Below are 21619 nucleotides of genomic sequence, written 5' to 3'. Positions count from 1 at the left end.
TTACCAAGCTCAAAGTCACATCTGCAGTTATTTCACCTTCTTCTACCACATCTGTGACCAAACGTTAAGCAAAATGAAATAAATTGGCAGCTAAAATGGTTCTGTCCCTGCAGTATCTCTCTGGATGTGGTCTCTCCTGGAATTGGAAGGGACCTTAAAGATCATCTTGTTCCAACTCCCTGCCATGGGCTGGAATATCTCCCACTAGAGACCAGGTTGTTCAAAACCTCATCCAGCCTGGTCTTAAACACCACCAGGGATAAAGCATCCACAACTTCTCTGGGCAACTTGTTCCAGTGTCTCACCACCCTCAGAGTAAAGAACTTCTGCCTAATGTCCAACCTAAATCCCCCCTGCTCTACTTTTAACCCATTGCCCCTCATCCTATCACCACTCTTACAAATGGTCCCTCTCTATCTTGCTTTCTCATCCCTAGTGGCATCAGCTCCAGACGCCAGGATGCCAGCCCAAAGACCTGACCAGCTCTTGCTTTCCATCTCCCTAATTCCTTTCTATCAGCACCTGAGCAACAGGACAATGATTGAGAGCCAAAGACATGAATGCAGAGAGCACAGCACCTCCCACCACTGCCCTTGAGAAAATGTCACTAGCAGAGCTGGGTAATCACCCCCCACTTCCTTGAGACACCTTCAAGATCTCAGTGAAGCCTCCTTGAAATGTTCACCTCATCCATCAGGGGAGCTGATGGTGAGGAGGAGAGCCCTAGATGAAGGAAGAGCATCCCAAGACTTTACCGGCCACGTCCTGCGGGAGGTGAAGCGTGGGATTTCAGTCGCAGAAGCCTCGGGGCAGGAAGCAGTTGGCTGGTAAAATGAAAGCCTGAAGAGCAAAACAGGAAGCCTGAAAAACCTGAGCAAAGCCACCCAGCTTGAGGTCAGGGCAGGAAATCCCCGGTGCAAACTCTGTGGAGATCAGGTAGAGCTGAGAGCAGCTGGAGATGAAGTGGGGCTTGATTAAACCAAGGTCAAACCGTCCTCCATCTCCTCTCTGTTCCATTAAAGAGACTCCACTTGCTGAATGAAGAACAACTGTGGTCCAAAACCTGCTCAGATGCTGTCTCCTTAGTCCTCCTTCAACAAAGAGTCTCAGCCATCCTGAAGAGATCTCAGAGTCAAGCAGGATGCTGATGGTTGAGCAAGGTGCATCATCATGATGAGTAATTTAGCTTTAAGCATAAATTAGCTTCTGGTGTGCCCAGGTGGCCAAGGAAGCCAACAACATCCTGGTCTGGATCAGCAGTAGTATGGCCAGCAGGGCCAGGGCAGGGATTGTCCCCCTGGACTGGGCACTGATGAGGCCAAACCTCAAACCCTGGGTTCAGCTTTGAGCCCCTCATTCCAGGAAGGACATTGAGGAGCTGGAGCTTGTCCAGAGAAGAACAATGAAGCTGGTGATGAAGGGTCTGGAGAACAGGTGAGGTGAGGAGCACCTGAGGGAACTGGGGTTGTTCTGCCTGGAGGAAAGGAGGCTGAGGAGGGACTTTCTGGCTCTCTACAACTCCCTGAAAGGAGGCTGGAGCCAGGTGGGGGTTGGGTCTCTTCTCCCAAGGAACAAGTGACAGGACCAGAGGAAGTGGCCTCAAGTTGTGCCAGAGGAGGTTTAGGTTGGACATTAGGAACAATTTCTTTGCTGCAAGAGTGGTCAGACACCAGAACAGGCTGCCCAGGGAGGTGGTGGAGTCCCCATCCCTGGAAGTGTTCAAGAAATGTGTGGCCATGGCACTTGGGGACATGGTTTGATGGCCATGGTGGTGCTGGGTTGAAGGTTGGGCTCGATGATCTTAGAGGTGTTTTCCAACCAAAACAATTCTACAGTTCTATGATTCTGAGAGCCTCCTGCAGCATGGTTTCACCCAGCAGAACCTGGGAAAGGTCATTTCTTGGCCATTCCATTTAACAATTTCACCCCAGGAAATGGAGCATTCTTAGATGCCAAGGGCAGCTTGGTGCACAGCTGGGGAGGGAAGAAGGGAAGCAGATCAGCTTCCTTCTTGGTCTTGGTCTAGCTCCAGCACAGTGCCTGAATTTATCTTCATCTTCAGGAAAGCAAATAGAGAGCTAAAGACAAACAGCCCCCTTGATTTACCAGGGAGATTAAAAGGATGTTAGCAGAGCAGGCAAGAGCCTTCATAAAAAATGAAAGAAGAGCAGGCGGGTGGGGAGAGCAGGGGAGATGAAACTCCATGAGTTATCTGGGGCATGTAAGAAACCCATCAGCCCAGCAAAAATGTGAGAGGAGAGCACAGGAGGTGAGAACAGTGGGGGAAAGCAGGGCATGATGTTTAATTCATCACCCTCCTGTCTGCTGAGATGGCACTGTCTCTCTAAGAAGATGGATGGACACACACACTGCTGACTGGCAAGGGATTCTGACTCTGTACTGAGCACTGGGGATGCCACACCTCCAATCCTAGGGTCAGTCTGGGGCTCCTAGCTCCAAGAAGGACATTGAGGGGCTGGAGCAAGGCAACAAAGGTGGTGAAGGGTCTGGTGAGGAGCAACTGAGGGCCCTAGGATTGTTCAGCCTAGAGAAGAGGAAGCTGACGGGAGACCCTTCTGGCTCTCTACAACTCCCTGAAAGGAGGTTGAAGTGACATTAGGAGAATAAACCAACCCCCATCTGGCCTTAACTTTCTTTTCAGGGAGCTATAGAGAGCCAGAAGGTCTCCCCTCAGCCTCCTTTTCTCCAGGCTGAACAACCAGTTCCCTCAGCTGCTCCTCACCAGCCCTGTTCTCCAGACCCTTCACCAGCTTCTTTGCCCTTCTCTGGACCTGCTCCAGCCCTCAGTGTCTTTCTTAGAGTGAAGGGCCCCAAACTGAGCCCAGGATTTCAGGTGCAGCCCTACCAGCACCCCTTATTCCTCTACTCCTTGAAGTGATGGATGTCCAGACCCAGCAGAGCAGGTCCCTACACCACCAGCAGCTCTGCCAGGGGCTGTCCCTGCACACCCACCACGTGCCTGGTGCAGCTTTGCTTCACCCCCTTCCCCACAGAGCAATTCCATGTAGGCCTGAAGAACAAAGCCACCAAAACTGCCTTTTTTTCTCTGGGTTCAGAGCAGCTGGCCGTGTCCAGGAGGGATCTAGGGACATAACTGAGATTTATGACAGATGGAAAGTATCTTGGGTGAGACCATTCGGGCTGTTCCCTGTCCCATAAACCCTCCAGCAGTTATTTGTGGGTTGATGGTGGCAGCGGTGCTCGGCAGCACAACGACTTGGGAACAAAAGGTGAACAAAGAGGCAAAGCATTAAAAGACACAAACCATCACCTTTGTAGGGCACCTCTACCTGCCCCAAGGAACTTGATGCCTCAGCACTCTGGTCAGGGAAATTGCTCCACAGCTTAGGAAGTTCAGTACAAGTGTCCCTAAAGACAGAATGATTGAATGGTTTTGGTTAGAAGAGACCTTTAAGCTCATGGAGTCCAACCATGAAGCCAGCACTGACAGGTCACCACCAAACCATCACCCTCAGCACCACATCTCCAAAGCTTTGAAACCCCTCCAGGGATGGGGACTCCACCACTGCCCTGGGCAGCCTGGGTCAGGCCTTGACAACCCTCAAGGGAAAGAAATTGTTCCTGAATTTTCGCCTGGAGAAGAAGAGGCTCCAGGGACACTTTATTGCTCTCTACAGCTACCTGAAAGGAGGCTGTAGCCAGGTGGGGGTTGGTCTCTTCTTCCAGGCAACCAGCACCAGAACAAGAGGACACAGTCTCAAGCTGCACCAGGGGAGGTTTAGGCTGGAGGTGAGGAGAAAGTTCTTCACAGAGAGAGTGGTTGGCCATTGGAATGTGCTGCCCAGGGAGGTGGTGGAGTCACCATCCCTGGAGGTATTCAAAAAAAGCTTGGATGTGGCACTTGGAGACATGGTTTAGTTGTCAGGAGGTGTTAGGCAATAGGTTGGACTTGATGATCTCTGAGGTCTTTTCCAGGTTTGGTTGATTCCAGCATTCTGTGAATTGTCCCAGATAAGTCAGGAGGGATGGAGTTGGTGGGCAGGATCCAGGTAGGGGCAGGCTTTTCCCTGGAAGATCACCTCAGTGGACACACTGATCCAGTGATGGTAGGACAGCACCCAGCATGGTGATAAGAGAAGAGGGAATGGTTTGGAACAAGAGCAGGGTGGATTTAGATTGGACATTAGGAAAATATTTTCCAATATGAGAGTGGTGAAACACTGGAACAGGTTGCCCAGAGAAGTAGTGAATGCCTCATCCCTGGAAGTGTTTAAGACCAGGCTGGATGAGGCTTCGAGCAACCTGGTCTGGTGGGAGTGTCCCTGCCCATGGCAGTGGGGTTAGAATTAGATGATCTTTAAGGTCCCTTCCAATCCAAACCATTCTAGGATTCTATGATTTGTTGGTGATGGAGAAAATCAGCCAAGTGAGGCACTGGTTTGCTGTGGGAGGAGTGGGGATGTATTTTGTCCCATGTCAGAGAATCCCAGCATGGTGAGGGCTGGAAGGGACCTCTGAAGATCACCCACTCCTAAAGCAGGAGCACCCACAGCAGCTTGCCCAGGATCACAATGGCCAGCTGGGGTTGGAAGCTCTCCAGAGAAAGAGGCTCCACAACCTCTCTGGGCAACCTGTTCCAGGGCTCCAGCACCCTCACTCCAAAGAAGCTTCTCCTGATGTCCTTCAATATCAAATCCCTGTAGGGTGGCTTTTTGAGCCCTCCACATTTCTTGCTCTGCAGCCAGAAAGAAACATGCCCAGGGATCTGGGGAAGCTGCAGAAGTTGGGACATTCCATGCCAAGGACGTGCAGCCTTTTCAGCCACTGCTGACTTGAGGCTCCATGCAAGACCTTGGTGAGTTCTTGAGTGGACCTTCAAGCCACCGGTGGGTGAAAAGGCTGCACATCCTCATCCTCCCTGGATAGCTGTGGTTTTAGAGGTTGTTTGTGGAGCGCTGGCCTCGACAGAGATCCCACTAGAGGGTGCTGCCCAGCTCTGCTGGGGAACACCTGCAGGCTCTGCTTGCTCCGAAGCCTCCAAACATCCCGGGTAGCTCTTGGTGCCCTGCTGCCTTTGCTGTCTTCCCTTCCCTCCTGGTTTCTCTCCAGCACTGTGAGTGTTGTGTCACTGCTACAGACTGTCACCAGCAGCAGGACAAACAAACTCCTCCAGAGTTCATGGACCTGCTCCTTCTTTTTGCCCTTGAGTAAACACAAGGAGCCAAAGGGAGTCCAGGTGAGGGAGGGAGGTTACAGAGCAGCCACACTCCCACCCCACTTCACACCCAGCAAAATGAGAGCCTGTCCCTCATCAAGAGGTTTCTTCTCCACCTCAGGACCTGTAGCAGTACCAAATAGCAAGAGTGAGGCTTGTACCTACCTCTGGACCATCTTAGAAGACAGACTCATAGGTCCTGCATGTCTCCCATGCCTAGATGTCCTCAGGGGGACTGCAGGGAGTCTGCCTCATGTTTTTATCCTTGCCTTTGCTCTGAAGTGCCAAGTGTGGTAGGGACCACACATGCAGGTTGCTCCAGGGCTTTAGGAGACAGCAGGCTGCTGTCCTCTTCCTGGTAGTTGTCACTGGAGTAAGCACCACGTCCAGCTGTTGGCCACTGGCAATTGTTAGTCATTGACTCACAGAATGATTTCATTTGGAAGAGACCTTTCAGATCATAGAGCCCAACCCTTAACCCAGCACTGCCAGGTCACCATGGCCCTCAGCACCACATCTCCATGGCTTTTAAAGTCCTTGTAGAGTACTTGAAGCAGATCTTGCCCCGAGACCCAGGATCTACCCCACACCAAGGGCTGTCTGCTCCAGCCTGATATCATATTAATGACAACAGCACAAGGGCAAGTGGTGGGATCCCAGGGACATGTCTGGACCTGCACATCCTAGCACATGTCCTTCACCACTGTTTGCTCTGTGCAAAGCCCCATTCATAATGCTGCTGCATGTTAGAGATGGTTCTTTCTCCTCTTCACATGTCAAGGTGAGAGCATGGATGTGCAGGAGCTGATGGAGATGCTCCAGCCATGACCCAAGGTGTCTCCCAGCCAAGCAACCATTGCAAGATAACATCTACCTTAAAACTACTTCATGGAATCACAGAATTCTTGTGGTTGGAAAAGCTCTCTAAGAGCATTGAGTTCAACCATCAACCTAACACCACCATGGCCATCAAACCATGTCCCAAGGTGCCATGTCCACACATTTCTTGAACATCTCCAGGGGTGATAACTCCACCAGCATGGCAGAATGAGTTTCTTTGCTCAGCCACTGACATGAAATATTCAACATCCAATCCATGGAGTTTTGCTTCTGCTCCTTAAGCTTCCATTGATCCCCTGTCAGAAGCTGCTTTGCTGTTCTCTGACAGTAGGTCTGTGTGGTGCCAGAGGGCAACAAACTATGTCCCTCTGCAGTGGGACAGCCTCTCTGTCCTTGCTTTCCCACTCCAGTTGCTGCCATCAGCATGGCTGGGGGTCGGTTGTGATGCCAAACCTTCACTGGCAGCATGGGATGAGCTTTATGAGAGAAGAGATAATGAAGGGGAGGATAAACCTTGTGGCTCAGGTGGTGGCCCTGGTCCATTTTCTGAGATGGTTGGGACTTATTCAAGAAAACATGTCACAGGCACCAAGGTTTCTATGTTGGGGGAGAAGTTTTGAGGGACATCTCCTTGGTGAAGGTGTCTTGGACTCAGAGTGGAAGAACTGCTCAAGAGCAGCACCAACCACCTGCAGGCAGCTGGTCCTCTCCTAGTTTGGACATGACAAGGAGCTGCAGAAGAGCCAGGCCCAGATCCTTATCATAGCTGCCTCACATCAAGGATGGAAACATTCAGGCTGGGAAGGTCTTCACTTTTGTGCATGGATAAATCCAACACATGATGGTGAAACACTGGGATGTGTCACCCAGAGACCTGGGAGATGCCCCATGAAAAGGACCTCTTCCAGGTCAGATTGTCTGAGGCTCTAATCAACCTGCTCCAGTTGCAGAGCTCCCTGCTGACTGGATGACCTTTAAAGGTCCTTTCCCACCCAAACCTTCTATGAGTCCATGATTCTATGATCTTGGCTTCTGCTCAGTGCTGAACTGCAACATTTCTGAATCCCCAAAGGACTGCCAGACATTTCCTCCTTCGTCATTCTCTGACCATGAGGAAATCATTCCCAGAATCCCAGCACAGTGGGGGGCAGAAGGGGCCTCTGGAAATCACCCAGTCCAACCCACAGCAGCTTGCCCAGGATCACAATACCCAGGTGGGTTTGGAAGCTCTCCAGAGAAGAAGACTCCACAACCTCTGAAGCTGTGACCTCTGTGTGCCCTCAGTGCCTGTTTATAGCACAAGGGCAATGATCCTGGTTGGCCATTAGGTTGTAGTCACTCCAAAGCAGAGTTTGGGAGAGAGGAGAGCACCACTTTGAATCACAGAAAAGTTTTGATTGGAAGACACCTCCAAGATCAAGTCCAACCTTCAACATACCACCACCGTGGCCACTAAGCCATGTCCCAAAGTGCCATGTCCACACACAGGCTCACAGGATGTGAGGGGTTGGAAGGGACCTTCGAAGATCATCCAGTCCAACCCCCCTGCCAGAGCAGGACCATAGAATCCAGCACAGGTTGTGCAGAAACACATCCAGATGGGTCTTGAAAGTCTCCAGAAAAGGAGAATCCTCTGGCCCCGTTCCAACAGGTCCATGTCTGTGCTGAGGACTCCAGAGCTACCCCATCAACTGCAGGTGGGGTCTCAGTAGAGCACAGCAGAATCCCTTCCCTGCCCCTGCTGCCCACAGTGCTGGGGATCAGCCCAGAACCACCTCCCATTTTCCACCATCTCTGCCCCTTTTCCACCCCACCTGCCCCATTATCCCTCTTTTTCCCCTCAAATCCCAGAGCACCTGGGCTCTATTGGAGTCTCCTCCCACCCCAGGTGTGGCCACTTTCCCTCCCCACCCGCTCCCCTTTTTAATCCAGGAAAGGCAGAAGCCCTGAGCTGAGCCCATCTGGGCTGGAGGATCCTCCTCTCATCCCTGGGGAGTACCTGTGGTGCACACTGGGTGGGGGACAAAGGCTGGGGGGCCTGGTGGCCCCCCTGGTTTAGGTAGGGAGAGGGCTGATGGTTGCTCCAATGTTCTCTAAGGCTGCTGTCTGAGCCTCCTTACTGGGGCTCTGTCCATCTGTGTGGTGCATTAGTTGGCTGAGGGTCTTGCCCCAGGCTCTGGGGTGGGTGCAGAAATAGTGATGGCAGAGCAGGAGCTGTTTAGGCAGGGTGGAGGATGGTGTAGGGGGAGCAGGAGCTGCTTTGGGAAGGTGAAGGGAGGTGATGGTGGGGGAGCAGCAGCTACTGTAGGCATTTCCTCCTGAGGAAGAGATAAGTAGCATGTTTATGGCTCAAGTAGATACCTATGTTGTTGTTATCACAAAGCACTACCCCCTGAAGGATGAGGGAGTCCTAATTAGAAGTATCTGAGCTTTCTTTTTTTAATTGACTTGCCCTAGGGAAGTTAAAAGGAGTTGTATCAAATTGAATCTTTTCTTTATCCAATGCCTGGTAGAAGGATGGAAAATGTATTGATAAGATCTGGTTTGAAGAGGAGTGACAAAATAGGTGCAGGGAGGGACTCATGGTCAGGAAAGCTGCCAGGGGAAGGGTAAACCCTCTGTGGAGGAAGTGTGTTGTGAAAGGGATCCTCTCAGCTAAATCACTTGGGTTTAACACCATCAGTGCATTTTGTAGCTTAGCCTTGTCCACATGCCAAAGGTCAATCTCTGGGGAGACTTCATGGTGACCTCCCAGTACTTGAAGGGGCTACATGAAGGCTGGAGAGGGAGACTGCAAAGGGTGCAGTGACAGGACAAGGGGCAATGGCTTCAGACCAAAGCAAATTTAGATTGGATATTAGGAGCAAGTTCTGCACTATGTGGGTGGTGGAACACTGGAACAGGTTCCCCAGGGAGGTGGCTGAGGCCCCATCCTTGGAGATATCCAAGGTGAGGCTGGACAGGGCTCTGGGCCTGATTACCCTGCACACACTTCTGGAGCATCTCCAGGGATGGTGACTCCACCACCTCCCTGGGCAGCCTGTTCCAGTGCCTGACCACTCTTGCAGGAAAGAATTTTTTTTTTTTCCTGATCTCCAACCTCACCCTCCCCTGGCACAGTTTCAGGCCATTTCCTCTCATTCTATCACCTGATACTAGGGAGAAATGACCAACACCCACCTCACTGCAACCTCCTTTCAGCTGAGAGGGACAAGAGGAGACAAGAGCTCACAGAACAAGGGTTTGCCAGGAGCTAAGTGGTGGTGGAGGGTAAAGCCAGATGTTACAGCCAGATGTGCTGCAGGGTAATCACAGTTGGCTTCCTTTCAATTCCTGCCTCCCATTTAATGCCCATTCAGCATTTTTTTCATGGTTCCTTGGTCACACTGCTGTGGCCTTAGCAGCTGCTGTGCTTTTGGCCTGCTGCCTGACACTCTCCTCTGGAGGAGGATGCCAGCAAGCGTGTTTCTTCTCAAGCCTCCTTAAATATTGCAAGTGTCAGCTTAGGCTTCTGCCTGAGAGACAATTTGGATTTTCAGAAGAAGGGAAATAATAAGAAAAATACCAAATATCCTTTCCAGCCAGAGCTGGAATGGGCATGCTGTGGGTATAAGAGAGATGCTGGTAGCTTTGGTGGCCTTCTCCCGAGTCCTCCTTCACCAGTCCAGCAGACTGGGATATAGAGAAGTTACAGAGTCCCAGCAAGGTGAGGGTTGGAGTGACCTCTAGAAATCATTCAGTCCAACCCCCCTGCTAAAAGCAGAGTCACCCACAGCAGCTTGCCCAGGATCACAATGGCCAGGTGGGGTTGAGAGTTCTCTAGAGAAGGAGACTCCACAACCTCTCTGGGCAGCCTGCTGCAGGGCTCCAGCACCCTCACACCAAGAGGTTTCTCCTCATCTCCAGATGGATTCTCCTGAGTTCCACTTTGTGCCCATTGCCCCTTCTCCTATTGCTGGGCACCACTGAGCAGAGTCTGGCCTCATCCTCTTGCCCCCCACCCCTTAGCTCTTGCTGAGCATTGCTCAGATCCCCTCTGGGGCTGCTCTTCTCCAGGCTCATCAGCCCCAGGGCTCTCAGCCTTTCATGCCCTCCATGCCTGTTAGGGTTTTACTGAGCAGCTTTGGGCCAGATCACTCACACCATTGTCCAAGGCTCTCAGCTTGGCCAAGCATGATTTCCCCTCGAGGTGTAAATGGTGACCCCACTTTCTTGTTTATGAGGGCAAAAGAGGTCACTGAGCTGTGTTTGGAAAACCTGCTGGCATTTTGGGGATGAAGGTGCTGAAAGTCGTCATTACCCCTCATGGTTGGCTCCAGGTTGCCTTGGCATTGCCATGGCACCATTCCTGGCCCTGGTTCAAGCTGAATGCACAGCAGGGCTGACAGCTGAGCAGCTCCATCAGGTAACATGAGGGCAAAGTCTGAGTCACCTACTCCAGTGGGAGCATGACCCATGGCTGTCACCATGCTCACTATGGTAACACAATGGCAAGCAGTCAGGAGATGGCAGGGAACAAACAATTCCATGCTGCCAAAGGATCTCTTTGGGTTTTGATCACTTCTAGTGGAATCCACTCATCAAACAGCTCTTAGGGGGCACTTTGCTAATAGAAGAACCCAAAGGCTGGATGAGAAAAGGGTGAATTAAAACTGAGGTTGGGCTTGGGAGACATGAGGCTCCATGATCTTCATCAGCTCTGGCACCCAGGCTTGCAGAGAGGAAAATAAGGGAGATGGATTCATCCACTGAAGGAGGATGAGGTTTCAGGGAAGAGATGGGGTTCCAAGGTGGAAACCACCTCTGGGAAAGAACTGTGAACTTCACATCCCACTTTGCTCTCTGCTTGTGTTCATGGTGGTAGGGCAAGAGAACAACCACAACTCCTCCATGGTTTAACCCCACAGGGGAGGCAAGCTGATGTTTTGGTCTTGTCCTGTCTGCTTTTGGTCCCTGCCATGGCAAAGAGAATGGTGTGAGGGCTCCAGCAGCCTGCAGGAGCTGGAACCAGTCCTCTGTTACCCTCTTCCTGAGCATTCTCCTGCATGGCTTCTCCTGGCACTGGGGTTTGAGCTGCTGGGGCAGCCCCATGGTGTTGACTGTCACCTGCATATCCATCCTCTGTCCTGGCAGCTTTGAAAGGCTGAAATGAGTGTTCAGATGGCAGTTTCCACCAGTCTATCCCCATGCCATGCTGCAGTCCATTGAAGGGTGATTGGAAGCCCTGCGTGATAGCCTCTAAGTCCTCAGCAGGGTCTGGTCTTCAAAACCAGCTTCATGAGAAAAGCTTTCCTGACCTGGAGTTAGATCTGAGGAGCTTGAGCTGGAGAAGTCAGTGCTGTGCTCTGCTTTTAAGCACGAGGAAATCTCTCTTCTGAACCCCTCTTTTTCTGCTGAGCCTTGGCACCACCAACATACTCCAAGTCTCTGGACTCTGGGTCTCAGTCCTGACTTGGCTTTGACCTGCTGGTGAATCAGGCCTCTTGTACAGGGGCAGAAGGGACAAGACCTGCTTGAGCTAAAGGATGATGGTGGCATGAGCTGGAGATGAGAAGGCTCTCACATGACCTCTTTTAGTGAAGGTAAAAATCCTGGCCACTCTAGGTGGAATTTGATACCTTCAGGTTGGAGTGCTGAGGCTGGTGTGACAGCACTGGATGGGACCAGATGACCTTGGGGGTCATATTCCTGGCAGGTTTACAACACTGCATTGCTGTCACCATGTGAGAGATGATGTTTCTGCCAGAGGCAGACCAAACCCTTGGAGTGTCCAGTTTCCAAGGGTCTGCAGCATGTAGACAAAGAACTTTCCAGGTGGATCTCAGAGTGTTGGGGCCATTTCCTTTGCATCCCAGGTTGAAAGTGAGCTTTCTGGTTTTCTGCTCCTCTTGTCCTTTTGTGATGTTCAGGGTGTCCTCATATTATGTAAAGAACCTAGGGTATTTTCCCCCTCATCTGCAATGTTAATACAGCACTAGAAAGTTGTCTAAGCTAGGAGGCATGGAGATCTGAGGTCAAAACCTTTCCCATGTGCAGAAGTGTCTGGGGAGGGCAACCACAGGAGCTTGCTTTGGGGTACCCTGGATTTATTGCTGTGACTTGCTGCTCTGCACCCTGGACCAGCAGCCTTCTTTGATGGCCCACAGAGATCTACACCAGCTCAATCCTTTCAAGAACAACACTCAGATGTTTCAGAGAGCAGATGGGATGGCATTTCTGGGTTACCCCATGTTGGCTGAGAGAGTTGGTGTTCTTCAGTCTAGAGAAGAGAACCTCCAGGACCTTAGAGCAGCCTTCCAGTGTTTGAAGTGGGCTACAGGAGAGGGACTTTGTACAAAGGCATGAAGTGACAGGATGAGGGCTGATGGGTTCAAACTGGAAGAAGCTCTATTTGGATTAGACATGAGGAAGAAGTTCCCTGCCATGAGGAGGGTGAGGCACAGGTTGTCCAGGGAGGTTGTGGAAGCTCCAACCCTGGAATTGTTTAAAGCCAGGCTGGACAGAGCCTTGAAAAACCTGATCTAGTAGAAGTTGGAACTAGATGATCTTTAAGGTCCAACCCAAACAATCTGATTTGATGTTCTCCTACCCTGATTCAGCCTCAGCCCCTTGCAGGGATGCAACCAGCCAGTCAGGTCTGCAGAAATCCTGGCTCTAAACCAGGCATGTGCTGGAGTAGATCCTCCTCACACCAGCCCCATCCTCAGGCTGGCTGCTCTGCTGAGCCAGATGGCATCTTCACCCCAGGGCACCGCGTTGGCAGAGCCTGAAGAACAGACCGTTTGCAACGAGGCTGACAGGATCCCAGTGTGGAGGGGGGTGTTGGAAGGGACCTCTGGAGATCATCCAGTCCAGCTCCCCTGCTAAAGCAGGTTTGCCTGGATGAGGCTGTACAGGAATGGGTGCAGACACCCAGACCATCTTGCAGGGAGTGTGACACAGGTTCCTCCTGCAGCCCATCTGCTATCCACCTTGGTTTGGACTTCAGGTCCTCTTCTCATCACACCTCCCTGCTGTATGAGGCAAGCTTGGGGCTTACTGGAGCCTCTGTGTGTGGCAGCCAGGGTGTACGTGGCAGGTTTTATTGCCCAGGCTGTTTCCCTCTCATTGTCCAAGTGATCTGCAGCCTAGAAACAGGGGAGGCAGGATGTTTGCTTTGGCAGTGGGTACCCAGGTACCTACTGGAGAGTGACATCATGGCAAGGCAAAGGCCAAGCTACAGCAAAAGGTTCTACTGGTTGACTTGTCAGCTCTACTGAGGGCAGGATTTGGTCTAGAGAATTCACTTTGGAGGCAAAAAAAATCCTCCAGAGTGATCTCAAGGCAAAGATGCATTGAGAGTGTTTAGCTTGCTAATGTCTCCCTTGCTCAGAGCTGCTCTGCTGCTTCCCAGAAGATGCTTCTGCCATGGCCAGGCCATTCTTAACCCTTCTTCCCTCTCAGAAGTGAAGAGGTGGTGAAGTATTTCCAGACCTACTCCAGCATTCTCCTATGTAAAAAGCTGGGAGGGACCTTTTGAAAGGGCTTCTACTGCTAAGACAAGGGGCAATGGCTTTGAGCTGGGAGAGGGGAGATTTAGACTGGAGATTAGGAAGAACTTCTTCCCAGTGAGGGTGGGGAGACATTGGAACAGCTTGCCCAGGGAGGCTGTGGATGCCTCCTCCCTGGAGATGTTCAAGGCCAGGTTGGATGAGGCCTTGATCAACCTGGTCTAGTGGGAGGTGTCCCTGCCCATGGCAGGGGGGTTGGAACTGGATGATCTTGAAGGTCCCTACTAACCCAAACTATTCTGTGATTCTCCTGGGATTTTAATTTGCCATCTGGAAAGAGGTCATGAAAAATGATGTGAGAGAGCTCTGCTTTAGGGGTGAGGCATTTCAAAGTGGTCATCCAGCTCCTGGCTCCAGCTGGTGAAATGAGCTCAATGTTTACGCAGGGTCTGGTCCTTGTGAGGGATGGAAATGGGTGTCCAAAATGGTATTCCACAGCATCCAGGAATCCCAGCGTGGTGGGGGTTGGAAGGGACTTCTGGCTGGAGATCATCTAGTCCAACCCTTCTCCTAAAGCAGGGTGGCTCACAGCAGCTTCCTCAGGATCACAATGTCCATGTCATTGATGAAGATGCTGAATGAGATGGCTGAGAGACCTGGGGCTGTTCAGTCTGGAGAAGACAAGACTGAGAGGAGATCTTATCAATATCTGAAGGGTGGGTGCTGGTCTCTTTTCAGTGGTGTCCTGTGATAGGACAAGGGGCAATGGATACCAACTGGAACACAGGAAGTTCCACCTCAACATGAGGAGAAACTTCTCTGGTGTGAGGGTGCTGGAGCCCTGGAGCAGACTGCCCAGAGAGGCTGTGGAGTCTCCTTCTCTGGAGTCTCTCAAGGCCCACCTGGATGTGTTCCTGTGTGACCTGCCCTAGGTGATCCTGCTTCAGCAGTGGGGTTAACCTGATGGTCTCTGGACATCCTTTCCAACCTCTACCATTCTATGATTAAGACTGCACCCAGTCCTGACCTTTGGGGAGCACCACTGGCTTCAGGCTTCCAGCTTAGACCCTGTACCATTGATCAACCAGACTTGCTGCATCCAGATCAGTAGCCTGAAACTCCAGCCACTGCTGGCTTCTATAAAAAGTGGTTAATCTGCTTCTGCTCAGCAAGAAGTTCAGGTGGCCTTGCAGATCTGAGGGGAAAGCTTCTGCTCAGCGAGGAACTCAGGTGGCTTTGCAGATCTGAGGGGAAAGATCCATGTAGATGTGTCCCCAGCTCTCATGGTCCTGGTGGAGACTTCAGACTGGGCATTCAATAATTTACTTGCATCTTTCCCATTTTTAGCAGCATCTGCCAACTTGCACTAGGGTTGTTGTACCCTCCTGCTGACAGATAGGTTTGGACAAGGAAGGAAAAAGGCTCTGCTTAATGGTGTGCTTTAATTGGCTTTTCATTATGGAAGCTTAGATGTTTCCTGAGCAAAGTGACCTCAGGAGTCAGTGACAGGATGAAAATCAGGGTTGCAAGCTCCTCCCAAAAGGTGGGAGTTGATGAGGATCATGGTTTGGGTTTGCTGGCATCACTACAGGCAGATCATCTCAGGCAATGATGAAACCACCATCACCATTGACCTCGGAGACGATGAAGATCTTGTGAGGAGAGGCTGAGACCTGAGGCTGGAGAAGAGCAGCCCCAGAGGGGATCTGAGCAATGCTCAGCAAGAGATGAAGCATGGGGGGCAAGAGGATGGGGCCAGACTCTTCTCAGTGATGCCCAGTGACAGGATAAGGGGCAGTAGGCACAAACTGGAACCCAGGAACGGGAGGAGAAACTTCTTTGTTGTGAGGGTGCTGGAGCCCTGGAGCAGGCTGCCCAGAGAAGCTGTGGAGTCTTCGTCTCTGAAGAGATTCCAAACTCCACTAACCCCAAAATAAGGTCCTCTTCCCTCCAGTCCCACAGCTCCCACTCCAGGCAGAGATGCTACCTTGCCAGGGACCCTGGGCAGAGTATTTTTGGTGAGCACCTTCATGGCAGCCTTCTTGTTGTAGCTTTCCAAACACATTAGCAATCCTAGGCTATTAAGAAGGAGACCTTGGCCCTTGCATCTGCTCCTCCCTGTGTATTTGGAATTCTTGGAGCAACTTCAATTAAGTTTGATGGAGCACTCGGAGATCTCAGCACAGAGCAGGACAAAATGGTGAACAGGGTAGAAGAGAACTTTAATGTAAGTGCTTCCAGCACATAAATGCTGATGGACTCATCAACTGACTCCTTCCAGCTTTCCCTTCCTGCACATTGAGGGCTTCTCATTCCACTTCTCTCCATGGTGGCATCAGGTAAGATTTTGCAAGACTGCCACTGGGATGCTGGCCAAGGACAAGCATGGATGTTGGTATAGAGGGGTCTTTTTTCCATGTCCTTTGCTTCTCTGCAAGTCCCCAGTGGGTCAGGCTGGGTGAAAAGGATGATGGGCTGAAGTAGCTCTGACTATGGCTGGGGTCACAGCATCTTCTGGAGCTAGTTGGAGCCCAACAGAGCTGTAGGTTCACTGGGAATTTTTCAGTGAACTTGCAGCCATGTTGGGTCAGTCTCCAGGAGAATGTACCATCTCTGGTTGGCCAGCTCAGAGACCTGGGGGAGAGGGAGGTGAAATGGTTCAGGGCAAGGTGCTCAGGGACCACAGAACCTTGTCCAAAGAGTTGCTGCTGGGTGGAGCCCTTTCTGCTCTGTCTTCACCTATGTAAGTGTTGGCATGGGGACACCTTGAGGTTGGGGTCACCTGGATTGGGGTAGGACCTGCTTAAAGGGGTTGGGGGAGACCTGCTGAGGACGGGGTGGGACCTGATGTGATGGGGACAGAGTGGGACCTACTGGGAGAATTGGGGCAGGACCTGCCAGAGGAGTCAGGGTGGGAATGGGGGGGGGGGGGGGGGGGGAGGGGGCAGGACAATGTGAGACCTGCTGAGTGGGAACTTGATGGGATCTGCTGAGGGGGCTTAGTAGGACCTATTGGGGGGGTCAGGGTGGGACCTACTGAGGGGGTCAGGGTGGGCCCTACAGGGAGGCTGAGGGGAGACCTATGTGGGGGGGGATGTGTGGGACCTACTGGGGAGGTTTGGTGGTACCTGCCTGGGGGAATGAGTGAGACCTGATGAGGGGATTGGGGTGAGATTTACTGGGGAAGTTGGAGTGGGACCTGCTGGAGGGTTCAAGTGGGACGTGCTGGGGGGGAGGGTCAGACTGGTAACTACCGGGGAAGCCGAGATGCTTCTAGGCTTTTTCCCAGCTGGACAATGGCTTTTAGCCCAAATCCTGTTTTGCCGGGGGAGGGAGAGGAGCCCCCAACCCCTCTCCAGAATCCCCTTGTGGGCTCGCCTGGCCCCGATGCGGGGGGGTTGGGATGGATGCGAGGGGGTTGACGGACACCGAGTCGGTGACGGGGGCAGGGGGGTGGGGAGGCGTGGTCGGGACCGGCACCGCCTCCCCCGGCTATAAAACGGCGGAGCCACTAGCCGGCGGGCAGAGCGGGGACACGGAGCGGGCCGTGGTGGACCGGTGCGAACCGACACGGGTCGGGAGGGACGATAGGGAGCGGTCGAGCCACCCTGTGAAGGTAACGGAGGGGGCTCCGGGGGGGCCCAGCCCCGTTGGGATGAGGATAAGGATGGGGGTCCCCTGGTCCGCGCAATACCGGGGAGGGCTGCTGGAACTCGGCGTGTCCCCCGTCTCGGTGTGTGTTGTCCCCCTCATTGATGTATGTACCCCCGCTTCGGCGTGTGTCACCTCCATGTCGTCTACCCCCGGGGTGTGTGTGTGTGTCCCCCTCCACGTGGTACCCCCCCTTCGGTGTGCGTTGTACCCCTTCGTGTCGTGTCCCCCTTTGGTGAGTGTGTGTCTCCGTGTCGTGTCCCATCAACGTTGTTCTCTTCCTTTTGTCACAACCCCCCCCCCCCCCCCCCAGTGTCTTGCCCCCCGTCGTCATCCTCCCCCTTCGTTGTGTCTCCCCCTCTGTCGTTACTCCCCGGCGTGTCCCCATGTCTTCGCCCCCGCCTCGTTCTGTGTCCCTTCTCCCCGGTGCCCCCCTCGTCGTCCCCCCTGCCTCCTTTGGTGTCTGTCCCCCCCAGTAAGTGCGTGTCCCTCCCTCCCCCCAACACTTCCGGCGTATGTCCCCGCCAGCACTTGTCCTCTCCCCAGCGTGTCAGTGTTTCCCCCACCCCGGTATGTCATGTCCCCGTGGTGTGTATTTGTCCTCCCACCCTGGTGTCCCCATCCATCCCCTCACCTCAGTGTCCTGCCCCCCTCTTTGGTGTCCCCTGTCCCTCCTTCACCTCCCCCCAGGTGTCCCACTGGCTTTGTGCCTGCTCCCAGCTCGCAGCCTGGATGCGGATGGCAGGGGGTGTAGGGGTGGGTGCGATTTCTTAGGGGTCCCCTTCATCCCTGGGCTGTCCAGCAGCTGTCCCCAGCTGCCACCACCCAAAGGGACAAAGAGTGGTGGTTCCTGCCTGGCGAGGTTCTGCTGCCTGCTGTCCCTGTGGCAGGGGAATGGGCACATCTCCAGTAAAAGCCACTGCAGGAGGGGGTTGGAGAAGTTGGAAGCCAGCTGGACCATGCTCTGAGCTTTGCAGTCCCAGCCGTGGCTCACCCAAGTCAATCCTTGCTCAAAACCCATTACCCTTGAACATCCCTGTGAGCTGGAAGAAGGTTGTGGCCATGGAATGCAGCTCAGCCCTCCCCACCACCCAAAAGTGCCTGCTGAGTCTGATCTTGGCTCTTCAGCTTCTCCAAAATGTATAGAATCATAGAGTTTTTTTGGTTGGAAAAGACCTCTAAGATCATCACGTCCAGCCATCAACCTAACACCACCATGGCCATTAAACCCTGTCCCAAAGAGCCATGTCCATGTTTTCTTCAACAGCTCCAGGGATGGTGACTCCACTACCTCCCTGGAGTGTGTTAGAACCTGTCCATGTTGCCTCTGTGAAGTCACCTGGCAGGACACAAGGATAGGGAGAGACTTGGGGATGTTTCTTGGCTGTGAGACCAGTCCCTGGGGAGGGGGTCCAGGCAGCTGCTGCCAACTTCAAAGCAGCTCCAGGGATGCACTAACATCACACAGAGCTAATGCTAACCCTGTCAGGGGGTTAGGGGTGGCACAGGAGACCTCTTTCTCTCTGTGGTCTCCCAGATTCCTGCATGGCTTGGCCAGGCTGAATCCAGAAATCCATCATCTGCTGAGCCAGGTTTATGTAAGTGTTGGTTTGCAGTGTCAAGAGATGCTTGAGAATCAGCTCATCTTTGGAAAATGGCCCAAATCGTGGCTCCTGGCCCAAAGCTGTGCCAGCAGCTCAGTGTTTGTCTTGCTCCCAGATCCTTGGAAGAGGTGCTGCCACCTCTCACCTGCTCTCAGCTTGGCCTCGAGCACTTTACAGGACCAAGGATGGAGCAGGAATGCCAAGAGGCACCATCCCTTTATCCTTTAAGGTGGTAGCTAGCACTGCTTTGCTGGCAGACCTCCTGGGACATAGGACCATAAACTGCCCTCCAGCTGAGTGGCTCAGCAGGAGACACCCCACTGTAATGCAGGCCTCCCTTGGCATGCTTGGCAGGACACTGGGCCAGGCAGGTCACCTGGCAGGGCAGGCTGTGACAGACCAGACCTGCCTGTCTTCTTACTGACATCACTGCACCTCCCTCAGCAAAGGTGTTGAGCACCAGCCCCAGGAGCTGGCTGTGGGGAGGGCTGGAGGTGGACATGGTGCATTGAGGCCACGGGCAGGGGAGGTGGCATGAGACAATAATGCTTGTTCCAAGAGCCAAGGGTTGGGCTCCTGGAGATACGGGGACCTCATCCTGTACTGCTCACTGACCCAAAGGGTCTGGAGAACAGGTCTTGTGAGGAGCAGCTGAGGGGACTGGGGGTGTTTAGTCTGGAGAAGAGCAGGCTGGAGGGAGACCTGGCTCTCTACAACTCCCTGAAAGGAGGTTGGAGCCAGGTGGGGGTTGGTCTTTTCACCCAAGACACAAGAGATAGGGCAAGAGGAAATGGCCTCAAGTTGCACAGGGGAAGCTTAGGTTGGACATTAGAAGAAGCTTTTTGATTGAAAGGGTTCTCAAAAAGACTGGAACAGGCTGCCCAGGGAGGTGGTTGAATCCCCATCCCTGGAGGTGTTTAAAAGACACAGAAATGTGGTGCTGAGGGACATGGTTGAGCCCCAGCCTTGGTAGAGTTAGAGAATGGCTGGATTCAATCTCAAAGATCTTTTTCAACCAAACTGATTCTGTGAGCTGGGATGGCATGCTGGGCTGCATTGGCTGGTGGTCTCACCCTTGGCACCTGACTGCTCAATCTTAAAGATCTTTTCCAACTGAACTAATTCTATGAGCTGGGGTGGGATGCTGGGCTGCATTTGCTGATGATCTCAACCTTGGCACCTGACCTTTCTCTGTGGCAGGTGGGAAAGCAGCAGCAGCAGCAGCAGCTCACCATGGCCCTGGCAGACAACACAGGCTGTGCCAAACCCACCGAGGACTTCCCCTTCCCTGAGATCATCGAACTCAATGTGGGTGGGCAGGTCTACATCACTCGCCACCCCACCCTGGTCAGCGTGCCTGGGTCGCTCCTCTGGGAGATGTTCACCCAGAAGAATGTCCGCTCCTTGGCCCGCGACAGCAAGGGCAGGTTCTTCGTGGACCGGGACGGGTTCCTCTTCCGCTACATCTTGGATTACATGAGGGACCAGCAGCTGGTGCTGCCCGACCACTTCCCGGAGCGGAGCCGTCTCCAGCGGGAGGCTGAGTACTTCATGCTGCCCGAGCTGGTGAAGCTGCTGGCCCCCAAGCTCAGCAAGCAGAACTCGCTGGGAGATGACCCATGCCAAAGCGACCCCGAGGAGCTCTCCCCCAGCGCCGATGCCGGCCGCAGCCTGACCTCTGCCGGCGCCGCGCCGCCCGCCGCTGCGGCCGCTGGCCCCGGAGGTGCCGTCCCCGCCGGCGCCGATGCCCGCAGGGCAGGGTTCATCACCATCGGCTACCGGGGCTCTTACACCCTGGGCAGGGACAGCCAGACGGACGCCAAGTTCCGCAGGGTGGCGCGGATCATGGTCTGCGGCAAGACGTCGCTGGCCAAGGAGGTCTTTGGAGATACCCTGAACGAAAGCAGGGACCCAGACAGGCCCCCGGAGAGGTACACCTCCAGGTACTACCTCAAATTCACCTTCCTGGAGCAAGCCTTTGACAAACTGGCCGACGCTGGCTTCCACATGGTGGCCTGCAACTCCACAGGCACCTGTGCCTTCGCCCATGACCAGACAGACGACAGGATCTGGACCTCTTACACCGAATATGTTTTCTATCGTGAGTGACACCAAAAACCCAAACCCAACCCACCAACCAAACACCGACTCTCCCTCTCCTTCCCTCTGCTGGCTCCTTCCTAGAAGGTAGACATCCGACCCCTGAATCCCAGCGTCCCTCTTTTTGCCTCCTTTTGAGTTTGTTCTTGAGTTTCTCCTCCTCCTCCTCCTTCCTCCACGTTGAACCTGTTGGGCTCTTCCTTGTCGCAGCCGCTGACCGCCGACCTTCTCCCCTGTCTCCGAATTCTGCAGTAGCCACCTGTAGCTCCCAACCCTCCCTGGATGTGTGGACTTGGACACTGTCATGTACATGTTTTGGGTGGGAGGTGGTGGGGGGGATGGACACTGGACTCTACTCTAAGCTGGGATTCCTGCAGCTGGATGAGCTTGTCCATGGTGGACACTGAACTTGGCTTTGATTCCCTGTACACTGTGCAGCTCCTCAGGAACGTGCTGCAGATGCTCTTATTTGATCTCTCAAGGGGTTCAAGTCAGGGTTTGAGGGGTTTAAGGACATGGAGAAAGGTGGGAAGCAGGGAGGGGGGTGGGTGGTGGTGGGAGGGATGAACGCTGGCCTCTAAGCTGGGATTCCTGCAGCTGGATGAGCTTGTCTGTGATGGACACTGAACTTGGCTCTCATGCCCTTTACACCATGCCTCTCCTCAGGAACACGCTGCAGATGCTCTATTTGATCTATTAAGGGGTTCAAGTGGGGTTTTGAGGGGTTTAAGGACATG

At 53.3% G+C, this 21619-nt stretch overlaps 1 protein-coding gene across 1 annotated transcript; it reads left to right on the top strand.

The window, feature by feature from the left end:
* Positions 1 to 17080: 17080 nt before the first annotated feature.
* Positions 17081 to 21406, top strand: LOC128972516 (BTB/POZ domain-containing protein KCTD12-like). Its single transcript, XM_054388548.1, has 2 exons — positions 17081 to 17143; positions 19983 to 21406. The coding sequence occupies exon 2, from the start codon at positions 20016 to 20018 to the stop codon at positions 20889 to 20891; it is 876 nt and encodes a 291-aa protein (XP_054244523.1). The 5' UTR covers positions 17081 to 17143; positions 19983 to 20015; the 3' UTR covers positions 20892 to 21406.
* The last annotated feature ends 213 nt before the right edge of the window (positions 21407 to 21619 follow it).

Source organism: Indicator indicator, chromosome 17 (assembly GCF_027791375.1).
Source record: "Indicator indicator isolate 239-I01 chromosome 17, UM_Iind_1.1, whole genome shotgun sequence".
Taxonomy (NCBI): Eukaryota; Metazoa; Chordata; class Aves; order Piciformes; family Indicatoridae; genus Indicator; species Indicator indicator.
Note: the sequence above shows the minus strand (reverse complement) of the source record. Positions and strands in the feature narration are given on the sequence as shown.